Source organism: Ptiloglossa arizonensis, chromosome 5 (genome assembly GCF_051014685.1).
Source record: "Ptiloglossa arizonensis isolate GNS036 chromosome 5, iyPtiAriz1_principal, whole genome shotgun sequence".
NCBI lineage: Eukaryota > Metazoa > Arthropoda > Insecta > Hymenoptera > Colletidae > Ptiloglossa > Ptiloglossa arizonensis.
This window is the reverse complement of record NC_135052.1, coordinates 8,867,236-8,890,980: the sequence shown is the minus strand read 5'-3', so window position 1 is coordinate 8,890,980 and position 23,745 is coordinate 8,867,236. Positions and strand designations below refer to the sequence as shown.

Sequence of the window (23,745 nt, the reverse complement as noted above, 5' to 3'; positions counted from 1 at the left end):
TACAATACTGTCGATTGGTAACTTATCTTTAGGGGTAAATTATTGTCGTACTGTAGCGTTCGTAAAGTTAGTTCACGATTGTGACGAAATTGTTCGAAGCTCTTCGTGAGTTTACACGTATTTTTGTTTCTTATTTTTTCATTAATTTGCGTCAGTGCTGTATTTTCCTATTATATGCATCAATAGACCTTTATCTTCAATCTTTTCCCTTCGATATTTCGAATCGGTTTTGTTTATCAAATATTGTACGCCACCATAGAAATTTGAACCGATTGATCGAAATATCGTATAGTTCCTTTACGTTTAAAATTGATCGAATTAACTGAAATTTGACAAACAATAATTAACAATTGAGTAAATATACATTGTCTCTATCTTTAATGTCGTAACAATTTAATCGTATGTTTGGAGAAATTGTTAGGTATACGTGTATAAAATTAGTAAAAACGATTAAATGTGAGCATCTTAGAAGCACGAAAAAGACATTTTGAAACAATAGCGTAATAATTATATTTTAATAATCGTATGTTCCCCGTGCCATGGTATCTTACTCGTTTCAAATTTAAGAATCACATGGTCCGAAATACCACATTTATGAAATACTTGACGGACGGAATTAAACGAATATTACAATTTTCTATTCTCACAATTGCGTGGAAAAAACAAATCGAAAGGTCTTTCAAATGAAATATAAACCGTAAAGTAGTTTTCCCGAAGATTAGAATTTTCATTCATCGTTGGTTAGTTTGAAACATTGATTCGAAACGGTGTAAAAATATCTTCGAAATGATTTCCAACAAATTGGAATATATTAAAAGAACTGTCCAACGGTTCAACGTTTATTTTACTTTACATACGGAATGCTAATATACTAATTTTATGGGTAAACGTAGCTCGTTTACTTGAATTATCGGTGTCTCGCTCTTATTAATCGCTTAATAATTCGCGAAATTTGAAAGAGGATACTCGAGAAACGATATCACTGGTTTCAGAAAGAATCTCGGTCTTAAAGACGATGGTGTCATATCGATATGACAACTCAAAACTTCTGAGCTCCTTAAGGGTTAAACGATAAAGGCTGCTTTCTATTTATTCGATCCAGAGCGTTTAAAGTATGAAAATATTATTCGAACATCGAAATCTCATTAACACGATGATTGCCAAACGACATTTCTGAACTTTGTCGGTACGCTAATGTTTATCGTTTAACCGTGAATTTTATATCAAACACTACTAAAAGTGTGCACTTGAAATAAAAGATTGGCTATGAAATATAATTGAAAACATTTTTATAAATTATTTCGTAAGTCACTCGACGTAGAAAAGCTATCATTTAAACGATAACAAACATTTCTGCAGCGACTTGATAATTATTTCTAAAATTCTTTCGCGCATTTTCAATACGATTCAAAACAATTAATAAACGATCGTATGGCTTATATTTGTACCCATTACGATATAAACGATTCAGGTGTAACCAAACTTTTGATCGATAGTGTGTTTGGTATATTTGACACGGCACAGCTCGTAATTTAATCGTAAAAGTCAGATGGTCCACCGTGACGGCCAACGTGTTAATTGAGTTCTTTCTAGAGATATCGGTGAGACTAGAATATAAAATTGTAATTCGTGATTTCACATTTTCAGAACGCGAACGACGTAAAATGATCGCGCAGGTTCGAATTCTTCGTTTTTCATTTGCCTTGGCGAGGGCGAGACAAATCGTATAAATAGAAAACGCCCAAAGAATAGATGGAACGAGGAGGTGCGGAGCTGCCTGTATCGTTCGTACTTGGATCACGGTTGATCCGAATATTTACACGTACGTGGACGTATGTGCGTGTTAAACTTTGAGGGTTATACGTGTGCATGCGTGCGTGTACACCGAAGATCCCTCTCCCTCGCGTCGCTCGACTTTTATCGCGTTTGTACTTCGAAAATGAGATCCTGTTTGCGGTATCCCTCCGTGGATTTGAATTCCCCTCTACAATATACTCACTCGTTTTCAGAAAGTTGCTTCTCGTTTCTGAGACGACGTTTCGAACACTTTTTCTACCATTTGGAAAACGTTTCACCGTTTGCTCGCACCATCGATTCGATACGATACGAAAGCTACTTAAATATCAGGAACTCGGTGTACATTTAGTTAAAAAGTTCAAGTTTCTGTAATTCAATCGTACGTATTTTCTACTTTTAAACGTAATTTTACTTTAACCGACACGATCACGTCGAGTCGTTCGTTTCATTTGGTAACAATCGCATTATGAGCTATAATATAATCTTTAAATTTACGTAATTTATCGTGTAGCGCAATGTAACGACACAAAAAGTGTGCGATATTTATGACGTTCAATTTAAGAGATATTCTTTCCCTCGATGTGTAAAAATTGAAATAAAAATGATACATCGTGTACCGTTCGAGGTTGTACATTGTTTTCTCGTTCTACGGTTACTCTACGCACAAAGCTGTGTTAATTTCAGTTAACGATATGGACAACCGTTAACTTGACGTTGCTAAATGTTTATTGTTTCTTCGAACGTTGAACGTGTTTCCATGTTTCGAGATCGAAAGGTTGCGCATCGTGCTGTACAGTTTCGTCCAATTACTCCGATCGTTGTAAATGTATATATATATATATTACGTTTACTCGTAAATTATAGAATAATGAAGAATATTTCGCATCGAACGGTACGAGCGCTGTTTCCTTAAACATTCGACGCGATACTCGACGGAATAAAATAACTCGGAACGAAATTTGATCAGCAGCCTGTAACGCGTGTTAATAAAAATTGCATCCGGTCCTCTCGATCGAGTATTAATGAATATGGACATTAGCGGTCGGATTTCCCTATCCTTCGATAAATATTCTTCGTTGGTGACTGTCAACCGAATTGAATCGATATGTTAATTAAATTACAGGTAAAACCGTAACATATAACGGGACGATAAACGTTACTTTTACACAATTATTCGCGTTCGTTGCGAAACGATCGCGAAAGACGAAACCGGCCTGCAGGGGAAATGTACGAAAATTCCACTGTTGTGTTCGAAATCTCATTTCGTTCAGTCGTTGAAACAAATTTCCAAACTGTCCCCGACAGTACGTTAAAGCGTCAATCCCGAGGAATTAAAGGCATTTTTTAGTCTGTTTGTAAAACGGACGGGTCGCGAGACGCGGTTCAGAGGGATCCTCATCGGTGTGACGTCGAACTCCTGACAAAAATTCCTACCAACGTCCCGAACGCAAATATTTAAGCTCCTCGAGATTCGCCAGTCTCATTACGCGGCCCTTGCAACATTCACCGGATACATTCAGGAATTTTTGGCAGCGAAGCTGTGCTCTCCGGTTCATAAATTATTCGGCTTTGACGAAGACGAGGCTTTCACCCGCCTTGCCTCCAAGCTCACAGCCGATGAATATTCCCCGTCAGTTCAAACGAGCCCCTACGCTCTCACCCCGCGCGTCCAACACTCGCTCGCAAGCTTTCGTCTCGTCGTGGACTGGGTGACTACTCCCTTAACGCGATTTTTCCCGCCGTTATGAACTCAGACACGGTTTTTCTGTTCCGCGAGCGAACGATTCGTGTTCATCGGGATAACGGCCAGCTGGATGGATGGATAAATGCGGGGGATGAGGGGTGGCTGGACGAGGCGATACAGCGTGGCTGGAAGAGAAGGGAGATCGGAGGCCGCTATGGAGGGGAGAGACCGATCGCAGTGAACGAATGGCGCGAGAAAAAGAAAAAAAAAAAAAGAAAAAAAAAGAAAAAAGTAGGAGATACAGCTGAATCGATGGATCCGCGAGAAATCCCTGAATACTGGTTCGATCGGTGCATACGAAATGTCGGACGTTTTGTGCGCTGATTCGGTCGATTTCTCTACTCACGGCCCGATGTCTACGCGAGGCTTTTTTTCGTTTTCGAAAGGCCAGGCAAATTGGAGCGAGCGCGTTTTAATTAAAAGCTCCGATTAATTGCCGCCACTAGCCTGCTTCTGATTTACAGCGCGCCGCCACCGCCACCGCCGCCGCCTCGTCACACCTCGCCGCGCCGCGTCTGCTCTCGGGGCGGTCAGCTGCCAAGATTTTGACGCGTCGATGTTGGAATTTTCCAGCTTTTTGCGGTACGGCAATTGCTTCTCCAGAAGATTGCGGGGAACTTTCCCGGACAATTTGTTTCCATTCGCTTGGAGGGGGGAACTTCCGCGTCTTGTCTACGAAATGTAATTTCGTGTCACGAACATTGAACGGGGGTTACTTGCAAATTATTCAACGGTCGTTTAAAACACCGATGAAAAGTTTCGCGCGGGACTCGGAACTCGCCGAGTCTGGAACCCTTCTTTCCTGTTTGCGTTACACTTTGCGGGACGTTTAGACTCGCGAAGCCGCTGTTTCAGGTATTTCGCGGTTCCCCCGCGATAATGGTCTTGTTTCTCAAATTTTGTCACGATCAGTGGCGCATTACGCTTCTAAACCCTTGCACTTACGATTTCAGTTTCGATTACGCGCGTTACGATCGACATGAAGACCGGTTGAAACTCTCTCTGTTCTCGCGAAGGGTTGGTTTTCTTTTTAAAGACATTACGCGTGGGTTCCTTTCTAATATTTTCGAGGAAACGTATTTGAACGTACGAGTGTGGATAAGATTCGTTCCTGGTTCTTCTGTTCGGTTCGATTTCCTTATCGCGAGTCTTACACGATATTGTAGGCGAAAGGATCGAGAAATCCGAGACGCGAATACTGTTCGAGGTGTGTTGAACAGTTTTAAAGTATCGAAATTTAAACGAGCACCAGATGCGAATTTTGAGTGGAATTTTTGCGAAAAATGGAAGAAAATTATTGGCAGATTTTATGCGTTCGCGGCGTACGATTGTATGGAAATCGTATGCAAAGCGTATGTAGAACGTATTTCGTAAATTAATATAATAATATTAATATTGTATTTCGCGTAAGTGCGTATTTTCTGTACACGTTTAACGCACGTTTTACATATTCGCAGACACCGTGAACGCGTGAAATTCGCAGGTTCTAAATACGAATCGATAAAATACAAATACACGAAAAGTCGTTACAACGATACTTTGCAGCAAATTTAACAATAATATTTCCACAACGTACTCGTCGGATAATCCCGTTTTCGATAAATATTATTGACAAATCGTTGAAAAGACTCCGCCTGGTCAATGGTCTTTAACGTTTTCGGTAAAATAAAATTTTCACACGGTTGAAAATAAAGTTTTCGAATAAAATAACATTTTTCGTTCGAAGGCCCCGGGGCATTCAGGGGTTTAGGCGCGATAATCCGCCACTGCTTGTGTCTACTTTTTCCAGATACATAGCAAGCAAAGAGTTGGCATCATTTTCACATAAACCGGACAGCTTGGCGTACTAGAAATTCCATATTTCGACCGATATTTGTTCCGATTTTAAATTACGTTCGTCTACGTGAACGGAAACTCGATGGAATTCATCGTTGTTACCAGCCCCGTAATTAGCTCGTCGTACACGCGACTATTAAATTTGGAACGTTGGCGCGTTCGAGAAAAAAAAAAAGAAAAAAAGAAAAAAGGATTCGACAAAATTTCATCCCGCGAAATTGGCCGTCTACCATTTGCCCGTCCAACGGAAATTTGTCAAGCACCCTTTGTCGAGAAACGCGTGCATTCTAATCACGAGGGAAATGTCGGGCGCTCGAGTCGATGGGGTTTCTGATAATTCGTTCGGCGAGATATGCGCTGCTACGGGAAGGGTAAAAGAGTTCAACGGACAACGGACGTCTCATGGCTGAAACTCGTATCCGCCTCGAGTATCTGACGTCTGTCCGAAAAGCTGGGGAAAAGGAAAGAAGAAAGGAGCAGAGTTCTAATAATTCACGTGGCGTCACCGTAAAAAGCGTCGCAATTCGTCGCAGTAAAAATCCGACATTTCATCCGCAGCGATCTAATATTCCCTTATACACCGTGCAATCTTGATACCCGTCTTGAGCTTACTCCTCCGGCAATCTTTCCCCTCCGTCCCCCGGTTCTGTCGCCCTTTCCTCTCTCGACTCGGTCATCCCAACGCCCCGGTCGAGTGCACCTCGGCAGTGGAGAGTAGTCTTGGTTTCAGGTTAACCCAAACCTCCGGCTGTCTTGGTCCCGTTAGTCCGTAGGTTAGAGTTCCTCCGGTCCTCTTCTGGAACCCACCGTACAAGAAGAAAAGGAAAAACAAAGACACTAGAGACTTTTCCGCTCGGGCGACAATTACTACTAACGCGGCTCGCGTTACGGTTACGGGTTCACCCTTTCTGCGCGAGCTTCCTTTGTGACCGATAATTGGTGGACCTACACGGCTCCTGTGCCCGGTGAACGGGGCTTTAAATGTCCCGAAATACAAGGAAAGGGCGGACGATGAACGACGTTGAGCTCCCCCGTGACCGATACCACGGGTCTTTGGGTACTTGGAGGTCCGCGTACAACCGTCCGAATGAATGCTGGAAGAATTCAGGGGCGGCGCAGGGAACTCCGAAAAGATAAATGTTTCGACGCCTACGCTGCGACTCGAATAACTTTGTCAAACTTTGCCGACGATGTTTCCTTTACGAGATGTATTTACAACGTAGGCATCGCGTACGGGAGAACGATGCTACGGTAATTCCACGGAATATGTCACAAATTCGGATGTTAAGTGACTGTAACGAGACTGGTAGGCGAGTTTGTTCCAAGAATCGATCTTTTCGTTCCAATTCGATGTCGAGCGTCGCATGTACCGCCCGAGGTGACCGACGATACAACGAGAGGGAGCGAGACAGAACAACAACCAGCGAGTCTCGCATTTGACCACGCCCACGAAAAGAACGCCGCTAGAATCTGGTAATTTTTTCCACGTGAACGGAAAGTGACCAGACTTGGCACCGACCGAGCCATCCGATAGGAGACGAAGAGATTTATAATAATTTATCGATAGGGAACACAAAGGTTTTCGAACAAATTTATCTCGACGACGAAGCTCAACGATGCTGACTTCTTAACACTGTTTCTAAACGTCGAGGCGTTGTCGCGGGAATCGAATTGAAATTGTTCTTCATTTTTCAATTCATCTTCGTTCGAAACGTACGGAAAAGACTCCGCGAACGACGAAAGTTTTACGGTAAACTTTCGTTCGAAACTCGAATCGCTCTTTAAGGGAATTTTTAGGAGACGCGACAAATGAGTCTTGTAGTGTGAAATGTCGGAAACAATGGATTAGTTACGACGAAACTTAAGTACCGCGACCGAAACTGGGACAACCGCGGAAAGCTTTATCGTCTCTTTGACGCGATATGGAAGTTACAATCTGCTATCAACCGACGTCTGTTAATCAAGTAACAACTAAGAAATTTTATTGCGACCGAGTGGATCGTTTGAAGTCAGCGTTAGATGGAAAACGAGCTACGTTGATCGCACGATATAAAGTTCCGATCTATCGGAACAACGAGAAACCACGCCTCGCAATGGAAGCCATGCAAGATTTCAATTGGGAAACTATGGATCTCGTTGAGCAAAGCGAAATCAAAGTAATCTTACGAAAGAGAGAACGCGATCGAACAGCGACAAGGATTTCTGCGAAAGTATACAAATTGATCGTTAACCGACAGATGTTTGTTCGCAACTTACAGATTTACCGAAAGAAGTCAGATCGTCTATGACCGGATCTAACAATTTCCACCCATTTTTAAGTCAAAGATTCTTGAGTTTTTATACGTTATTCGCCCTTAATTGTCAGCGCTTACAAACAACTTGTTTTCGATAATTTTAAGATGTTTTAGAAAAAATATTGCGCTCTTTTACGAACGAAACAATAACTCTATAATTAAAGTTACAATTTACCCAATCTATTGGGTAATTTACTTTTTCAACCGGTGATGATTCAAGAAAGACGAGTGGTTTGCCATCAACGAACATGTCGTTACAGAGAGATATAATTATTTCGAACATTGGAAGATTATTTTTGTTGGAGTTACGATTTAATGAACTAAAATATGGAAATACGTAATATTTTCTAGGTATTCTAATGTACAGATAAAAATGTTCAATATTCGGTTATGCATCGGACATTTGCACATAACCGGGGTTGGTTGTGAATTCGTCTCGTGAAACCTCGCGCCGTGTACACCGTTTAACAAGAACGAACGAGATACGACCAGAAGCGAGACGTAACGATAAAATATTGACTATAAAAATGGTAATTTTCATCAACGAACGAAATTCGTTCCCGGGGGGCGTATCTCGTCGCTTTTCCCTGAAAGAACGGTTGCTCGAATCGAGGTGTTCCTCGAGTAGAAGAAACGTGGACGAACGATCGTCAGGATGATCTTTTTGTCCTCGTCGATTCGTTCGGAAATGTTCGCGAGATTATTTACAGTCGATTGTCGGGAACTTACCTGTTTTCGTGGCGAACGAAACATCTTTGGGATGATTGGTCTTGATGGCGTTCATCCGTCTATTTTGGGGCCCTAGACCACCAGGGCAGCCGACTCCAGGCGTCTGCCCAAGGCCAGGAGCTAGAGCACCGGTACCCGATAGTGGTCCACCCGGTGGCATGTGTTGTGGCGCGCAACCCGGTGGGCCCGCAGTCCCTGGTACTCCGGCCATCCCTGGCGGCGCGCCTGGAGCTCTCACTCTTGGCTGCTCGACCGGAAGTACGCGGCGTCTCTTCTTCGGTAGCTTGGCTCGCGCCTGCGTGTGACTGTAATACATCGCAAAGTTGCTGACGATCACGGGCACCGGCAGGGCGATCGTGAGTACACCGGCTAGAGCGCAGAGCGCGCCAACGAACATTCCGACGTAGGTCTTCGGCACCATGTCCCCGTAACCGACGGTGGTCATCGTGACCAGGGCCCACCACAGGCCCAACGGTATGCTCTTGAAATCGTTCTTCGGGTTGTACTGGGTGCGTTCCGCGTAATAAACGAGGCTGGCGAAGATCACGATTCCAAGGACCAGAAAGAAAACAAGGAGCGTGAGCTCCTTCGCGGAGGCACGGAAAGTCTGTATCAGGATCTTCAGGCCGGAGGAGTGGCGGGTCAGCTTGAACAGTCTCATGATGCGTATGATGCTCAAGAACTCGAGGATGTCGGCGTTCTCCAAATGGGAGGCGAAACGTTGTAGCGCCAGATCGAGATAGAAGCTCAGGGTCGCGACCATGTCGATCAGGTTCACCGAGCTCTTGATGAAGACGCAGCGATTCGGGCTCGCGGTGATGCGTATTAGGAACTCGAGAGTAAACCAGGCGTTGCACATGCACTCGATGTAGAAAAAGAAGTCGTGAGCGTTCGTGTGCGTTTTGTCCACCGCCCATGAGGTCATGTTGCCTATGTTCACCGTCCGGTTCACGATTACCGGCACTCGCATGTCCGGATGCGTCTTCAGGCAGAACGACACGATCGAGATGCAGATGAAGAGGACTGAGACTATGCTGATCACCTGTGGAACAGTTAGGAACACGAGTTACACGAGCGGGAACCCGTATGTTTCAAACGCTCTCCGATCGTTATCGATTATTTGTCGACGAAGATGGAAGATCGCGAACGGGTCCTGTCTATTTCGAGACAGGTCTCGAGATTCATCTTCCACTTACGCGAAACAATGACCGTGCGAAGAGATCGATGATTCGTTTAACAAGATTCCCTCGTATTTTATCGAATTTGTTATCGACCGTTACGTTTCATTTTTCTTTACTCTTTTCAATGTCAAAAACAGGCTACAAATTGCTCGTTTGAAAATTGACACTACACTCGACAAAGGTTCGTATTGTTCATTCAAAAAGTGTTTAGAACGCTCACAATTGCATACACGGCTTCGTTAACGATCCACGTTTAATTCTCCTATTATCTACTCAAATGGATATTGCATTCATATTTATCGAGACAAGGTTCGTTAATTTATCTTGCCGTTTCGTCGTTGCAGGTACGATCGATTCCGCGTCAATAATAACGGGACTAATAAATTCTACGAACGTGAAACGCGACCGAAATTAAGGGTACGATACAAATTTCCCGCGCGATTCGCGAGGAACCCGTTATGCGTCCGGAATGTGGTCAAAGTCGCGAGAAGTCCGAGCAGGCTATAAAATCTTGCGGAATTTAATGCTGCGACTATAAAAGTAAAATTGTCGCGGGCATTGTCGACACGAAAATACATTTGTCGGGTTAAAAGACGAGCCCCATTATCGCGTATTCAACGTGACTCGTTCTTCGTAACATCGTTAAAAGTTACGCGCCGTCACGCGATCTCCGTGTCCTTATCTCCACGGATTGATTTTCTTCCAAAACTGGGTTTCGGTACTTCCGCTAAGCGAGCAGTTCGGCCACTTCCAATTCGGGCGAGAATTTATGTCCGTGATTGTTCTCCTTTCTGTCCGAGTAACAACTTACAAGGTAAAACTAAACGAAGATCCACGGCTCGGACTCGCCCTTTAACGAGTAATTACCCTCGTTACGCTTAATCCGCGATAAAGATGACGAAGTATCCACGAGATATATTAAATTAGCGACGGTCGTACATTTTTCGAGGGACGACGACGACAACGTTTATCGTCGTCCGATGGAAATGAATTTTTCCCCGTTTTTCTTCCAACACGGGCCAAACCTCGTTGAAAAAGTAAAACAGAGTTCCACGATCAATTAACCGTACAAGAGCTTTCGAAACATTCGAAATTATTTGGCAACTTGGAGTTTTATTCAGTCCTGGAGAATGTTCTATTTACTGTCTTTTACAAAGAAAAGGATCGTTCGATTGTATTGTATTCATTTGTTTTTAAATAATAAACGTTTTCGTAAATGTTTCAATTTAAGAGACGTCGAAAGAGGAACGAGTGTAGTTAAACATTGATTTATCGAACTAACAATTTTGTTTCGACTAATGTCAAGTTCGTCTCGAGTATTATATTTTAGCACGGTAAACACTTAATTTCTGCAGGCTACGCCCAAAGGTGTTGACTATTAATATATAACAAGAGAAAGATGACTCGCAGGTTTTATAAATGACAGCAATTCAATACAGCGTTTACTAACTTCCTGGAGAAAAACGATGTAACACGAGAATTTATTCTTTACTAGATTGGTAGGGGGAAGTAAACATATAAAGCTTGTTATCTTCAAAATGAGACACTTTTTGCAAGACGAGTGTAAAATAAGAATGCAGAAGCGTAAATAAAAGTAAATTCCAAAAGTTTGAAGGTAAACTTGATTTTTCATAGCAAGGTGGGACGAGTCGCGCAGAATGTAAAGTTTTTTCAATTTATCGATGTATTTAGTTTTCTAGACACTTTTACGAACTGTGCACAAAAGCTCGATCTTAGATAAACCTAGCGAGAGAAATTCTTTTATTTCACGTAGCTCTTGTGAAAGTTTCAGCGAGTCGCAAACTAGAGTGTGAGTTGATTATAGACAACTTTGTTTTAATATCGTCTCGAATGTTAACGAGAAATTGTAGGAACATTAAAAAGTGCTTTTAAAATACACGTTTAATTTAAACAGTAAAAAATAAGTATATAATATTTTTATCTTGTTCGTCAAAATGTTTTTTTTTTTATTTTTTATCGATTTCCTACTAGGTTAACCTCGATATATATATATTTAAACGGTGATCCCGAATTCTAAGAGTATTATTGATCTTAGTCTCTTAGAAGCTTTAACGACGATGAAGGAATGGACACAATTATGTTCGACAACATATTAGAAGGTTTGGTTATTATTAAATTACTGAGGTGATCTATCACTGTTTCGAGAAATGTTTCACTACGCGTTATATAAATGAACAAGACAAATTGAAGGGAAATATATATGGTGTTAGGGATGGAGGTAAGTGTTCCAGAGTTAAGTACAGTTATCTGTCTCAGAATTGCTCGCCTCCGAGTATATCGGGCACAGGAGTGAGAAAAACAATAAGACGTGAGCGAGGTACGGTTAAGTGGTAAGGATAAATACGCGACTGGTAACGAGGTAGAAATTGTGACAGTTAACGAGGCATTACTGCATCGCTGTACATTTACGTCGAGGCTGTACCACTGCAGAAGACATGACATATAGAATAATTAAAGCTTATATCGCTGTTACGTCAGAAACAATTGAAAGAGGATCGGAATCCGTCATTGTTCGTTTTAAACAATGCACTGGCGTTGTGGTATATTCTTTTCAACGTTCAAATGACAGAAGTTGATATTAATAGTAAACTTATTTACGTTTTAACATTATTCGAAGAAACACATTAATGTCTGTTACAAAATGTAAGAGAAAAACGTATAGGTTTTTGCACCCTATTTGATTTTACATGGTATTTTTTTTTTAAACCGTATCGATCATTTGGAACGATCCAAGTGACGTCCAAAACAGTTTTCCAGTCCGTTAAAAGTAAATGTTAATTACGTGTCACATTTTTGGTGGTACACCGTATGTAGAAATCGCGGATACGACGAAACAAAACGAAAATAAATGTATAAGAAAACTAATACGAAAAGCATATTCTCGCCACTTATTAATGGATGAGGTTTTAATTGCTTTTTTACGGTCGACTTATAGCTAGTCCCTCCGGTCGAACTGACATTGGTACCTAACGAAGTGAAAGATATTATCACATAACTTCCGGAAGAATGAAATGTACTCGAACGATTGTTTTCACGTGAAGGATTTAACGTTAATCCGATACATTGGCACGCGTTACACAAATTTCTTTCCAATTTCATTCGGGTAGTAATCGTTTAATTTAAAGATGATTTCATTTAACGATGTTATTTTTTGTCGTATTTAATAAGTTGTACGTTTACCGTAGGTTAATTTTCATTGGATTAGACTGACGTAAAGATGATCTCGAAACGGAAATTGTGAAAATATTTCTATTTTAAATGAACTTGGTTTTCAAAATTCGTTTAGTTATACAATTCGTATTATTAGCGACAGTTTTTTTCTCTTCACAATGGTAAAATGGTCGGAGCAAGACTTTTACGATTTCAGTTACGTCAAATACGAGCAAATTTCCCTGCACGGGCACTGTGTGTCGTTCATTGGATACTAAAATGGTTCGCTCGAAGTTATTATCGGGAACAACTTTTTCATCGAGCATAAACTTGTTTACAACGGAGTTCTGTCGTTTCGACAGCCATGCACGTACGACACAGTCGGGACTTTACAGTTTGATCCACTTCTTTGTCACAATCGACGAACCGCAAATAAATGAAAAGTTCTTTTCATGGTGGACGCTTCGAGAGAGAGTTTCGTTTAATTAACCACGTACATTATCTGTCGTAGCAATTTACGAACGAATCAAGAGATTTCTATTTCAATGCGCGAATAAGTATTTCCTCGTAGTCGATATTGAAACGATCGGCAGGATACATATAATTATTTCTATTGTTCTCAACGTGTTCCATATTTAGGGAAAGTACATTAAACGCAAGAATTTGTACACTTTAGTAACATTAAAACATTTTCAAAGAAACGTCAGAATGTAATAACGACAGGAGTTACATCGATGCGTTTTAAAGTATACCGTGGATGTTGTTCCTCTACATTTAGGAACGAATAATTATTTTTTATTCCGTGGGTAAATCGGAATAAAACGGAAGAAAAATAAAGAGACGAAAATTCTCTTCTTGTCTTTAACCGTGAAGCTTAAATATCGAAACGTTCGAGTATTAATAAAATAATTAACGAATGTTCCAATACCTCGTACAAGATCTATGCTTTCTTTATGTGCTTTCCAACATTTGAAAAAAGATACATATATAAACTAATACAGAGAAACGTTCACAATTATTGTTTCCCATCCAATCTTCCGTAACTTGTCCAATTAGTGCAGTTCCTCTCTTAAAAAAAAAAATTCGATTCCCGTACATTTGGCTTTAGGTTTCCAAGGGGATAATATCGCCGCAGCTCGGTCGGTTTCTCGATACTTTTTTTTTTTTAATAACGTCGCGGTTCACTTTTATCAATTACTTAAGAGACGAGAGTGTCTCGGTTCGATCGCGTCACGGGCCACCATTGTCAGCGATACGACGTTAGCAACACGTGGTAAGAAAGGTCGGCGAAAGCTGGTCCCGGAACCCTTCGAGCGTCGGAAATTGTCCAAGGTTGGACCATTACCGTTCCCGAGGTCTAAACTCTTCGCGCGGTGTGTTCAGAATTACCGTGAAAGATACAAACCTTGGCTGCCAAAGAGGAGTAGGGTTCATCGAACAGCGACCACATCTGGGGCTTGAGCTTTTGCCACCACGTCAGCGTACCCTCGTAATACGCCTCCTCGAAACCGAACTTCCTCGCCAGTTCCTCGTCGGTCGGCTTCTCGGTATCGAGGTCCAACCTGTCGAGGACTGTCAGCGTTTCCTGCGTGTCCCGATGCTAGAAGAGCGGGTCGGGGTGGAAGAGAGGGGGATGCAACAACGATCGTTATTCGTACCTGCGAAAGTTTCTCGCTCTCTCGAGGGTGCTTTGTTTTTTTTTTTTTTTTTTTTTCTTTTGTTTGTGCTTTCCTCGGGACAGATAAAGCGCGTGCAAAGCGTACGTGAGTCTCCACATATGGAACAAAGACATCACATTCCCATTTCGGCTACGACTAATTCTAATCGCCGGTTTCGAAGCTCGCTGCACGCTCGATCGAACACGGCCAGAAATCCTCCTGCCTTTTCCCCTCTTACGCTCCCGTGCGTTTTATGACGAGAAAAGGGCCGAGGGAGAACAATCGTGGTCTCGTTTACGTCACGTGATAGATAGGTTACACACGCCACGTGACACTTGGTTTCTCCAGTGAATTGAACCGTGGCGACTTCTCGACAACTACAAGTGTCGCGGTACGGCTTCGAACCTTGCCGAATGGTTTGTATTATTTACTTCCAGACGTACACTGTCGCTCGAAAGCTTTACGACACCCGTTCTTGTTAACCCCGAGTCTAATACTTCAGCGTGGATTGTAAATTTTGATACACTTCTATCGGTTCGTACGACGATAGGTTTGCGTTTAACGTTGTTCGTGAAGAGGAAGATCAATTTAATAATCGAATTACGTGGCTAAGGAATTCTGGTGCTCGGACATTCGAATTGAAATACGAATGGAATGATATTACGATAGAAATTGCGAGAGAATTAATCGCAAAGATGTCCAGAGGCGTTACCAGAAACTTCAAATAAGGAGAGATGAATATTTTTTTATCTTTATTTGTGAACAAAGATAATTGACTTTCTGTAATTTCGAACCTGATTTTTTATCTTTTGTTTTCAATCTGCATATTCAGACCTTCGTGAATATTGATATTGAGGTTTTTATTATTGCGAGAAAAGGTTGTGTATCTTTGAGAAGCAGGTATCGTTATTGTTCTGAGACGACAGCGAATAAAAGTCGAAAAAAGGGAATGGAATGTTTTCGAACAGGACGTTCTTAAGAAAACTAAATTTAAAAATTCTTCAAATTGAACAGAGTTCAGCTCGTAAATTAACGAATGACGTTATGTAGATCCATTTTTATAGAATGATCTTTTCAAACGGGTCGATCGAGTTATCTTCGGGTAATGAATGTAAATTGTTATCGATAAACAATAGACTCGAAGTTTTTGTTCAACTTTTCTTCGCTTAAACTTCAACAATAGACCGAAGATAAAGAACTCCGAGTTGCGAGACTTTAAGAGAATAGTACGGGATACTTTAACTCCAGCCTGTCAAATCAGAGTTAAAAATACGTGAGATTTTTATGGAACGCGAGAAAAACTTTGTCAAAGTCATTCGTAAACAAGTTTAAACGAGACATATACGTACGCGAACTTTTTCTCTCATTATTTCTAAGCGTTGAATTTATCTCTAAAGTTAGACTCACAGATAAAGAACTTTGATACGTCGTGTTTCTATATATTTGTTTCTCGAAATTACTTTTCGTGGAAAAGATTTTTCCAAACAGTCGCAAGTGAAAGATGAAAAAAATCTGGTTCTTATTCGCTTATCATAAATAAACATTATTGGCGTAGAATTCGTGTTATTTACATTTCTTAAATCAATATCATTGAAACTGTTGCGAAACTAAATTATTGAACAATGTACACAAATGATTATTCAATTCCACTTATTAACGAGGCGCGATTAAATTGATGCAATTTTTTGTTCTTAAATAAATACGTAAAAATGTATGGGACGATTTCATATTAATCTTCATTTACTCTTTGCAAACCAACGATGTTCTTCCTCTCATAAAAATTTCATCAGCACAGACTTACTTCGAAACCAGCGTCAACATCACAGGCATTATTTACCCTACGCCCTCACAATGAAGTTCTTTGCATTTCATTAAATTTGCAGTTACATTAAACAAAAGCATAAAACTGTCTGTTCGTTGATAATGAAAACTATAAACTTCAACCGAGTGTTGAGTTTTCCATTCAAATTTCCGTCACACTCTCGATATAAAAAAAATGTGAGGTCGCAGTGTTTACACCAGATCATTTGCATTCTATATGGTCACGATCGAAATAAGTAATAAAATATCCACAGAACACGATGACCAAAGATTTCTTTAATCCTCGTGTGGTTTTCAAATGACAGTAGACGCAAACATCGATTATTTCGATAAAAGAATAAGAGGTGACATACGATTGCGTATGATACTGTATAGTAGCGCAATCAGAGGGGTTGGGGGTGGAGATGGTAGATGTTCTTCTCAAGAAGGAACGTGAACAATTTTTGTTGAACACTTACTGAACATAAAAAAGAAAAATATCAAACAACGTCGATGAACGAGACAAAATTTTCCCTCCAAAATAAATAATAAATAGGTGCATTCTCTCTTTTGAAAAAGTTCTGATTGCGCCACGGACACTGTATAACGAGCAACACGATAGAACATTCGACGATTATCCAGGAAAGCAGCGTCATTTTTCACTTGGAGTGCGACGCGATCAGTCCACGATCCTGTTACTGGTAATAAATAATTACTGTCGAATCAGGTCGGGCAAATGAACGGAGGAAATTAATTCCGATTGCAAACAGAGGCTATCGAGTTTCGAAGTACACGAAGTGCATTTCAGCGTATCATTGAATGAACTGTCCCCGTGGGGTTCACACCTTCGTCTCACAATTAATACTAATTAACCGAAAATACATTTTTGCTTTTCGGTTAATCTCATTTTCGTTGATTTCAATGGGAATTCGGTCGTTGCATTTTTTTCGACTCTTGATACACATGCGTGGATACGAACGAAATTATTTACGTCGAATGAACGGCACGAGATGAAATGCAATTCCGTGTTTGTTGAAGGAATTTTAGAAATTTCTTTTTCTTTTCATTTTTTTTTTTTATATTTATCTCTATTTATCGTATTACGAAAACAAAACCTCGATTGGACGAACGGTTAATATTTTGCATTTGAAATACGCATAGGTTTATCGAGGAAATTTAAATTACAAAATGGATCGACTATTATTAATGTTACAAATGGCGGTGAGCAGAAAGAGGGAAGCAGAGGAAGCCGAAAACGGAAGCTTTTTCCAAACCAGAAGCTTCCGTTTTCGGTTTCCTCTACACTCCCCTCTCTTCCTCGCTGCTACAATATGTACATTTAATAATTGTTCCGCTTTGTATTTCGTCCGTGAAATACCTGAATTTTATCGACCTTACTGTTTCTAAAATAACAATTCTCCATATTCGAGAGGCTGTTCTATCCCTTGAATTTGCGAGTAGAATTTAGATTCTTCTAAATTGTACGAATGAACATTTTCATTTTCAACAATACCACGTAAAGATTAGATTAGTGCAGGTTCTTGTATACATCTTGATGTTAGCTGCAATATTAGATTCAGAAAAATATGAGGTCTTGAAGGGAATAGCCTAGAAAAAAATAATTTGGATATTACAACACAGTGAAATCAATGTACACTTCTGTGTATATTCTCCCAAAGGAAGATCATTCGTTACAGAACATTGTATCATTGTACCAAAATAACAAACTTTCGACAAAAATTTAACAATTTTCACAATTTTATCCTTTGCAAGATTTTTAGTCGTTCCTGCGTAGATAGTGTATCCTGTGCATCGTGAAGTTTATTAACAAATGTTGTGTTTTATATTTTTGAATGGTAAAAACTATCGACAAGTAAAAGATACAAAAATTATCGTGCAAATTTATTTTGTTAATATACACCTTGATAGAAAATTTCTTTGCGGTAAATTCAAAGTGTTGATAAATTATTCAACGAATATTCAAGTTTTCTAGCACCTCGTTCCAATACTTTTATCTAAATAGCCAAATTAAAAATATCGTAGAAGTATCGTAAAACAATTTCGACATAGTTGATACAGCAATTTAATCTAATGAATATTTCATAATTCCGGCGTTCGTTATCGAAATAGTATATAGGAAGTTTTAAATAAAGTAGGTATTTTCCAGTTTACAATTATCCATCGTTTTTAGAGCATATTAAACTCTTTACGGCTCGTTTAAATCGTTTAACAACTTCCTCGAAAGTATCACGCACTGAAACTTCGTAATTTGTCTTAAAATGAAAATGATGCGTTCTCGTTTATTTTCAGTCAATAACTTCTATATTACAGGATGGCCAGCTGATCTGGCAAAAGTTTATAAACAAAAATGAAAATCAGGAATTGATACTATATTGTTAACATTTATACAAATTACCAAACATATTATTGTCATTAATAGAGAAAGCCTGAAACGACAAAGTAACATTTTGTATTGTTTCTCGAATAAGAATACGAAAAATTATTTTATTACTCTTATCTCAATGTAAGCAAATTTTCTGTACTATCTGTTCTAACTATCGTAACTTAGTTAAATTATTCAATAGGAAATGTTAGTTTAGCATAAGTTTGCTTTAGTGTATTTTGATACAAGAGCAAATACATTACGATATATAACAAGTCTAACGTTAATATTCCACTAAATTTGGAATACTTTCTTTCACTTTATATTGATCTGTTTAAATTCTTACATATATTTTAACGTTCCTTTTATCGTGGAAATCGAAATGTTTTGCTTTACTGAAATAACATGATATTTTCAAAGCTATGACAAAGAAAAATTATTTCAAAAAATACAAGGTTTGCGTTCATAGGAGAGTAAAATGTTATTTTGTCCCAAATATTTCTAACTTTTATTGTAACACAATGTAATGACTATAGGCTTGTAGAAGTTCTCATATTGTTAATAAGATTGCAATTTATACAACGTGTGCAGACTTTTGCTAGTAGTTGCGCATCGAATCACGTCATTTGAAGAATATTCACATCGGTTGCCGAGTTTGGTCGTAAAAATGACAACAATTTCGAACGAAACTTTGAAAAAAAGCGAGCGTCACAGGAACACGGCAATTCCGTGAATAATTCCAGGACCGTGCCATACTTTGGAGCTAATTGAACGCCGATTGACAATTTGGATAATGTACAATATATCGGAGACTCGTGGAATGGTATGCTACGATTGCGGCGGGCCGCATTTGAATATTACTGCAAGCTTGTCGTTACTGGATTTTGGTGAATGCGATATATCAGAGCTGGAAATCGTGAAGTACATGCACGACCCCGATTAGAACACGATATAGGAGGCGTGATCGTGAAGTTAATCGTTTCGAAACGCCACCGACGAAAATTCTCTCAAAGGATCATCGAAGTCATCCAATTACTGACACGCGAGTTTTCAAAACTAAATTTATGATCGAATAATGTGCACCTCTTGCACAGATTGTTTCATCTAATTCGGACTACCTTAAATATCTCAATAATATGGGTTTCTCCCAATAGGAAAATACGTCAAAGGAAATTATCATTTGTTCGAATCGTCGATACGTTCTTGTATACGGGCATCGTGAGAATTTTAAAAATTTGTCAAAATAAATTGTCTTTGTTGACTTTTCTATTGTGCTTATCGCATTAATTATATCTATTCCCATACATTCTCGATTTTTTCTACCAACTCGTCGTGTTTCACGTTGACCACGAAATTCCGAAAAATATAACGTTGAGGAATAATTTTTGGTTATCGTGGTATTGATCCCTTGGGAAAAAGTTTCCTCGGATATTTTCTCCCATCATTAAAAATAATTGAGACATTCAAGACGGAATCAAGTTACATGAAACGCTCTTTATATAAATCTTACGATTTTTCAGAGTAAAATGAGATTACTTGATTTAGAGATTTTATTTGATCGACGAATTGAAATTTGTAGAACTTCAAGATTCGACGAACTTGAGAAAATTAGAATATTGATCAGATTGTCGGATAGTGCAATCGTTTGCCTTTCAAAAGAGCGCGAGAGCATTAAAGTGCGATGATTTTCAACGATGTTATAGCTATTATAGTAGCACAGACTGCTCATTTGACCATATAGGGGCTATACTACTTGTCTGACCATATACAGGGGCTATGATACTTGTCTGACCATAGACGAGGTTATATTACTTTTCTGACCACAGACGGGGGATATACACACCTGTCTGACCACAGACGGAGGTAATACCACTTGTCCGACTATGGACGGGGCAACACGACTTGTCTGACCATAGACGGGGATCATACTACTTATCTAACCATAGGCGGGGTCATACTACTTATCTGACCATAGACGGGGTTATACTACTTCACTTCGAGTAACGAAGGAGAGGCGAGGAGTGAAAAAGCAAGGGCCTCGTTAAATGGTTATAACTGCGTTAAAAATCACCTCACTTTATTGCTCTTGCGCTTGTTTGAAAGGCAAATGATTATGTTACGCGACAATCTGATCAATAATTTACTAACTCTTTTTCTTTGTGTCTAATTATCTGACCATACCATCGCAATTTCGATGTATCGAATTTTTTATGGGCCAAACGCCACCTCGAAAGAAAACAACTGCTAGAATTTGACAATTCCCTCTTCAAGTAGCGATTTCCTTGTTTATGTATCGACCACAATCAAATAGGCCATAATGGGAAGAAAGTGGAAGGATTGAGCTTTAATTTGATTATTGTGACGTTAGTCTGGGTTAGGTATTAACAAAGTGGTTGCTGTTTGAATTCTACGTTGCTACAGTGCTCGAGTAGTATGACTCGTCCATGGTCAGACAGGTAGTATAATCACCGTCCATGGTCAGACAAGTAGTATGGCCCCGTATATGGTCAGAGAAGTGGTATTACATCCGTCTATGGTCAGACAAGTGGAAAATGCGAGTGTACAGTCAGACAATTATGGATGTATGATCAGACAAGTAGGTATGGTCGTGTGTATGGCCAGACAACTTAAAATGAGGTTGTATGGTCAGAAATTTGACCTTAAGGCAGTTGCGTGCTTCGTCGTGTGAACACTATTTCATCATAATCGCCTTTGAGAAATCGGGTTACAACAAGGGTAGTTGTAAGCTCTTTTGTGTGCTATCCCCTTGAAGCATCAATAACACTCGCTTAATCGGTAAGATTAGATTTTTAAATATTTATAAACAATGGAAAATCGTTATTAATTTACATGGAGTAATTACACGAGAATCTTCCTTAATTAATATTCTTGGACCCAATCTTGAGATCGGCAAATCTTGTCGAAATAATCGAGTATTTATTTTCAAGTACTTCGAAACTTGAAAATGAAGTAGTCCAAAGGCCATACTCGAGTGTATTTTCATTCCTTCTTCAGGAAAGGTAATGCATTTAATTCCATATGAAAAAGTATTTTATAACGATAATATGTAACTAAACCTTTAAAAATACCACGTATTAATGACAGTTAATCGCGAGAAATGTATTTTCACTTATGATTCCAGCACAACGTCCAGTGCAGCAAGAAGTATACTACATTTGTCAATGTGCCAGTAAATCCAGCGAAAGGATCGATAAATCGTGGACTTTTTCTCCGAATGATTAAATATCAACTTCATCCCGCCTAACCTTTGCTTCGTTTCATCAACATTCCCTTGCTTCAGTGGCTCAATATCTTCGAGAGGATTTCTCTCCACTTGTTTCTCACAAAGGGACCATTTATTCTGCGGAAAATAAACGAGCTATATAAATTTCAACGAAACACCAACGCGAGAAGAAATCAATGGTGTTTAATCAAAATCCAAGGGTGTCCTACCCAGACGACTTTCTGCTCTATGGGACCCCTAACATAAATTCCTCACCTCCCTTTCCTCTTTGGGTTCGGACTCGGTCGATGATATAAATGGCCCTGTTTTAGTCTTCCACTTGATCCTGTATTTGAAATGGGTCAGGATGGATGTTGAAAGAATATAAAATCGGGATTCGTTCAACGTACGACGTAGAATAGAATATACTTTGAAGTACAAAACGTGGACAGAATATAAACGCGATTTTAGTTGCAGACGATACGTCGTGAAATATTGAATAGCCTCGGTATTGGTTCAAATGTGTAACCGAAACCTGACGGTATCTATTTCGGAAAAATATCACTCCGCCGCTTTTCTCGATTCACTCGATTCCGTACTGTTTCGAATATTCGTAATGAGCTCTACAACCGAGTCTACAATCCCGTGCTCCTAGACGTTCATGTTAAGCTCCTTGAATTTTACTCGGAATCTGCATTTTAAGGTCACGTGTCATTGTATTCGTCTCGACGTACATTGCAACATCGTAACGATAAGAATAAGTAACTCCGTTTCGAAATACATCGTTGACCTTGAATATATCTGAAAAAACGATCTTGAGAACAAGAATTTCGCCAATTACAACATTTCCAATTCGTATAATAAATTTGTAACATTTCTCAATTTCTCTTCCCAATCGTACCGTATCTCTGATTGTAACCAATAAAAGTAACTAATAATAATGAAATTTCAAACACAGGTTCAATGATGTTTCCATTACTCTGTTACGTATCGTAGATATTCTGTTTTCACAAGTCGAATAATAAAGAATTTGAATAAAATACAATGATAGTAATAATAATTTTTGATTCGTTATCGGCAAACAACGATGTTGCATTGCTCGATGTTCAAAGTAAAATTACTACGGGATAAAAAATAAACGTGCCGCTGAGAATTCATTGAATCAGTGGTTAATAGACAGGTGATGAAGCCATCGATCGTCAGGTGGTTAATTATAACCGTAAGTCTGAGATAATTTAATACCAAGACGGTCGAGATATTTATTTTACACTGCGCGCGTGTCACGCATCAGAGAGTTAAACGTAAAAATAAAACGAACCGATTAGCTCGAAAGTACGAAATTCGTACGAAAAGATACACACGGTCTGTTTATAATTATTTCGGTTACTACTGATTGGTTAAGATTCTTATTCTTTGTATCGTCTGTTCTTTGTAATCGAGAAGAAGGTGATTCTTCGTGGAAAAATAAGCCGAACGCGTGGAACGAAATTTGCGCAAGTAGAGCTTTGTCTTGTAAGGAGAACGTCTTTGAAAATTTCTCGGTTACACGTGTTCTACAAACGAATTTTACCGAGTTCGGAAAGCATTGAAAGAAAAAAGTTTCAAAGGGAACCACAACTAACGAAGAAGCGCATAAAGGATAGAATCGGTTCTCCCCGGGAACACATAAGGTGGAAAATGAAATGGCGAAGTGCCTTTCACCGATGAAAAAAGATTTTCTTTGAACGGACACGACGACTGCTCGTATTATTTCCAGGACATCGGAAAGGGATCAATGTTCCAGTCAGCTGACAAATCGAACGAGTCTTAATTTGGACCCGAATCGGATATAAAGAAAACACAATTATTAAATTAATAAATAAAAAAATTTCAAAGAGCCGAGCAGATAGACCAGACCGGGAAAGAAATGATTGGACAGGTTGAAGCTTT

The 23,745-nt window shown here is 39.5% G+C and overlaps 1 protein-coding gene across 1 annotated transcript in view; it reads right to left on the bottom strand.

The window, feature by feature from the left end:
• Window positions 1–5,573: 5,573 nt before the first annotated feature.
• The window catches only part of LOC143147588 (potassium voltage-gated channel protein Shaw), a 76,604-nt gene continuing 58,432 nt past the window's right edge, over window positions 5,574–23,745 (bottom strand). The window contains exons 3-5 of the mRNA XM_076312950.1: window positions 14,158–14,352; window positions 8,401–9,442; window positions 5,574–6,173 (exon numbers count right to left, since the gene is read on the bottom strand). Of these exons, the coding sequence (XP_076169065.1) occupies window positions 6,109–6,173; window positions 8,401–9,442; window positions 14,158–14,352 (1,302 nt within the window). The 3' untranslated portion in view covers window positions 5,574–6,108. The remainder of the gene's footprint in view (window positions 6,174–8,400; window positions 9,443–14,157; window positions 14,353–23,745) is intronic.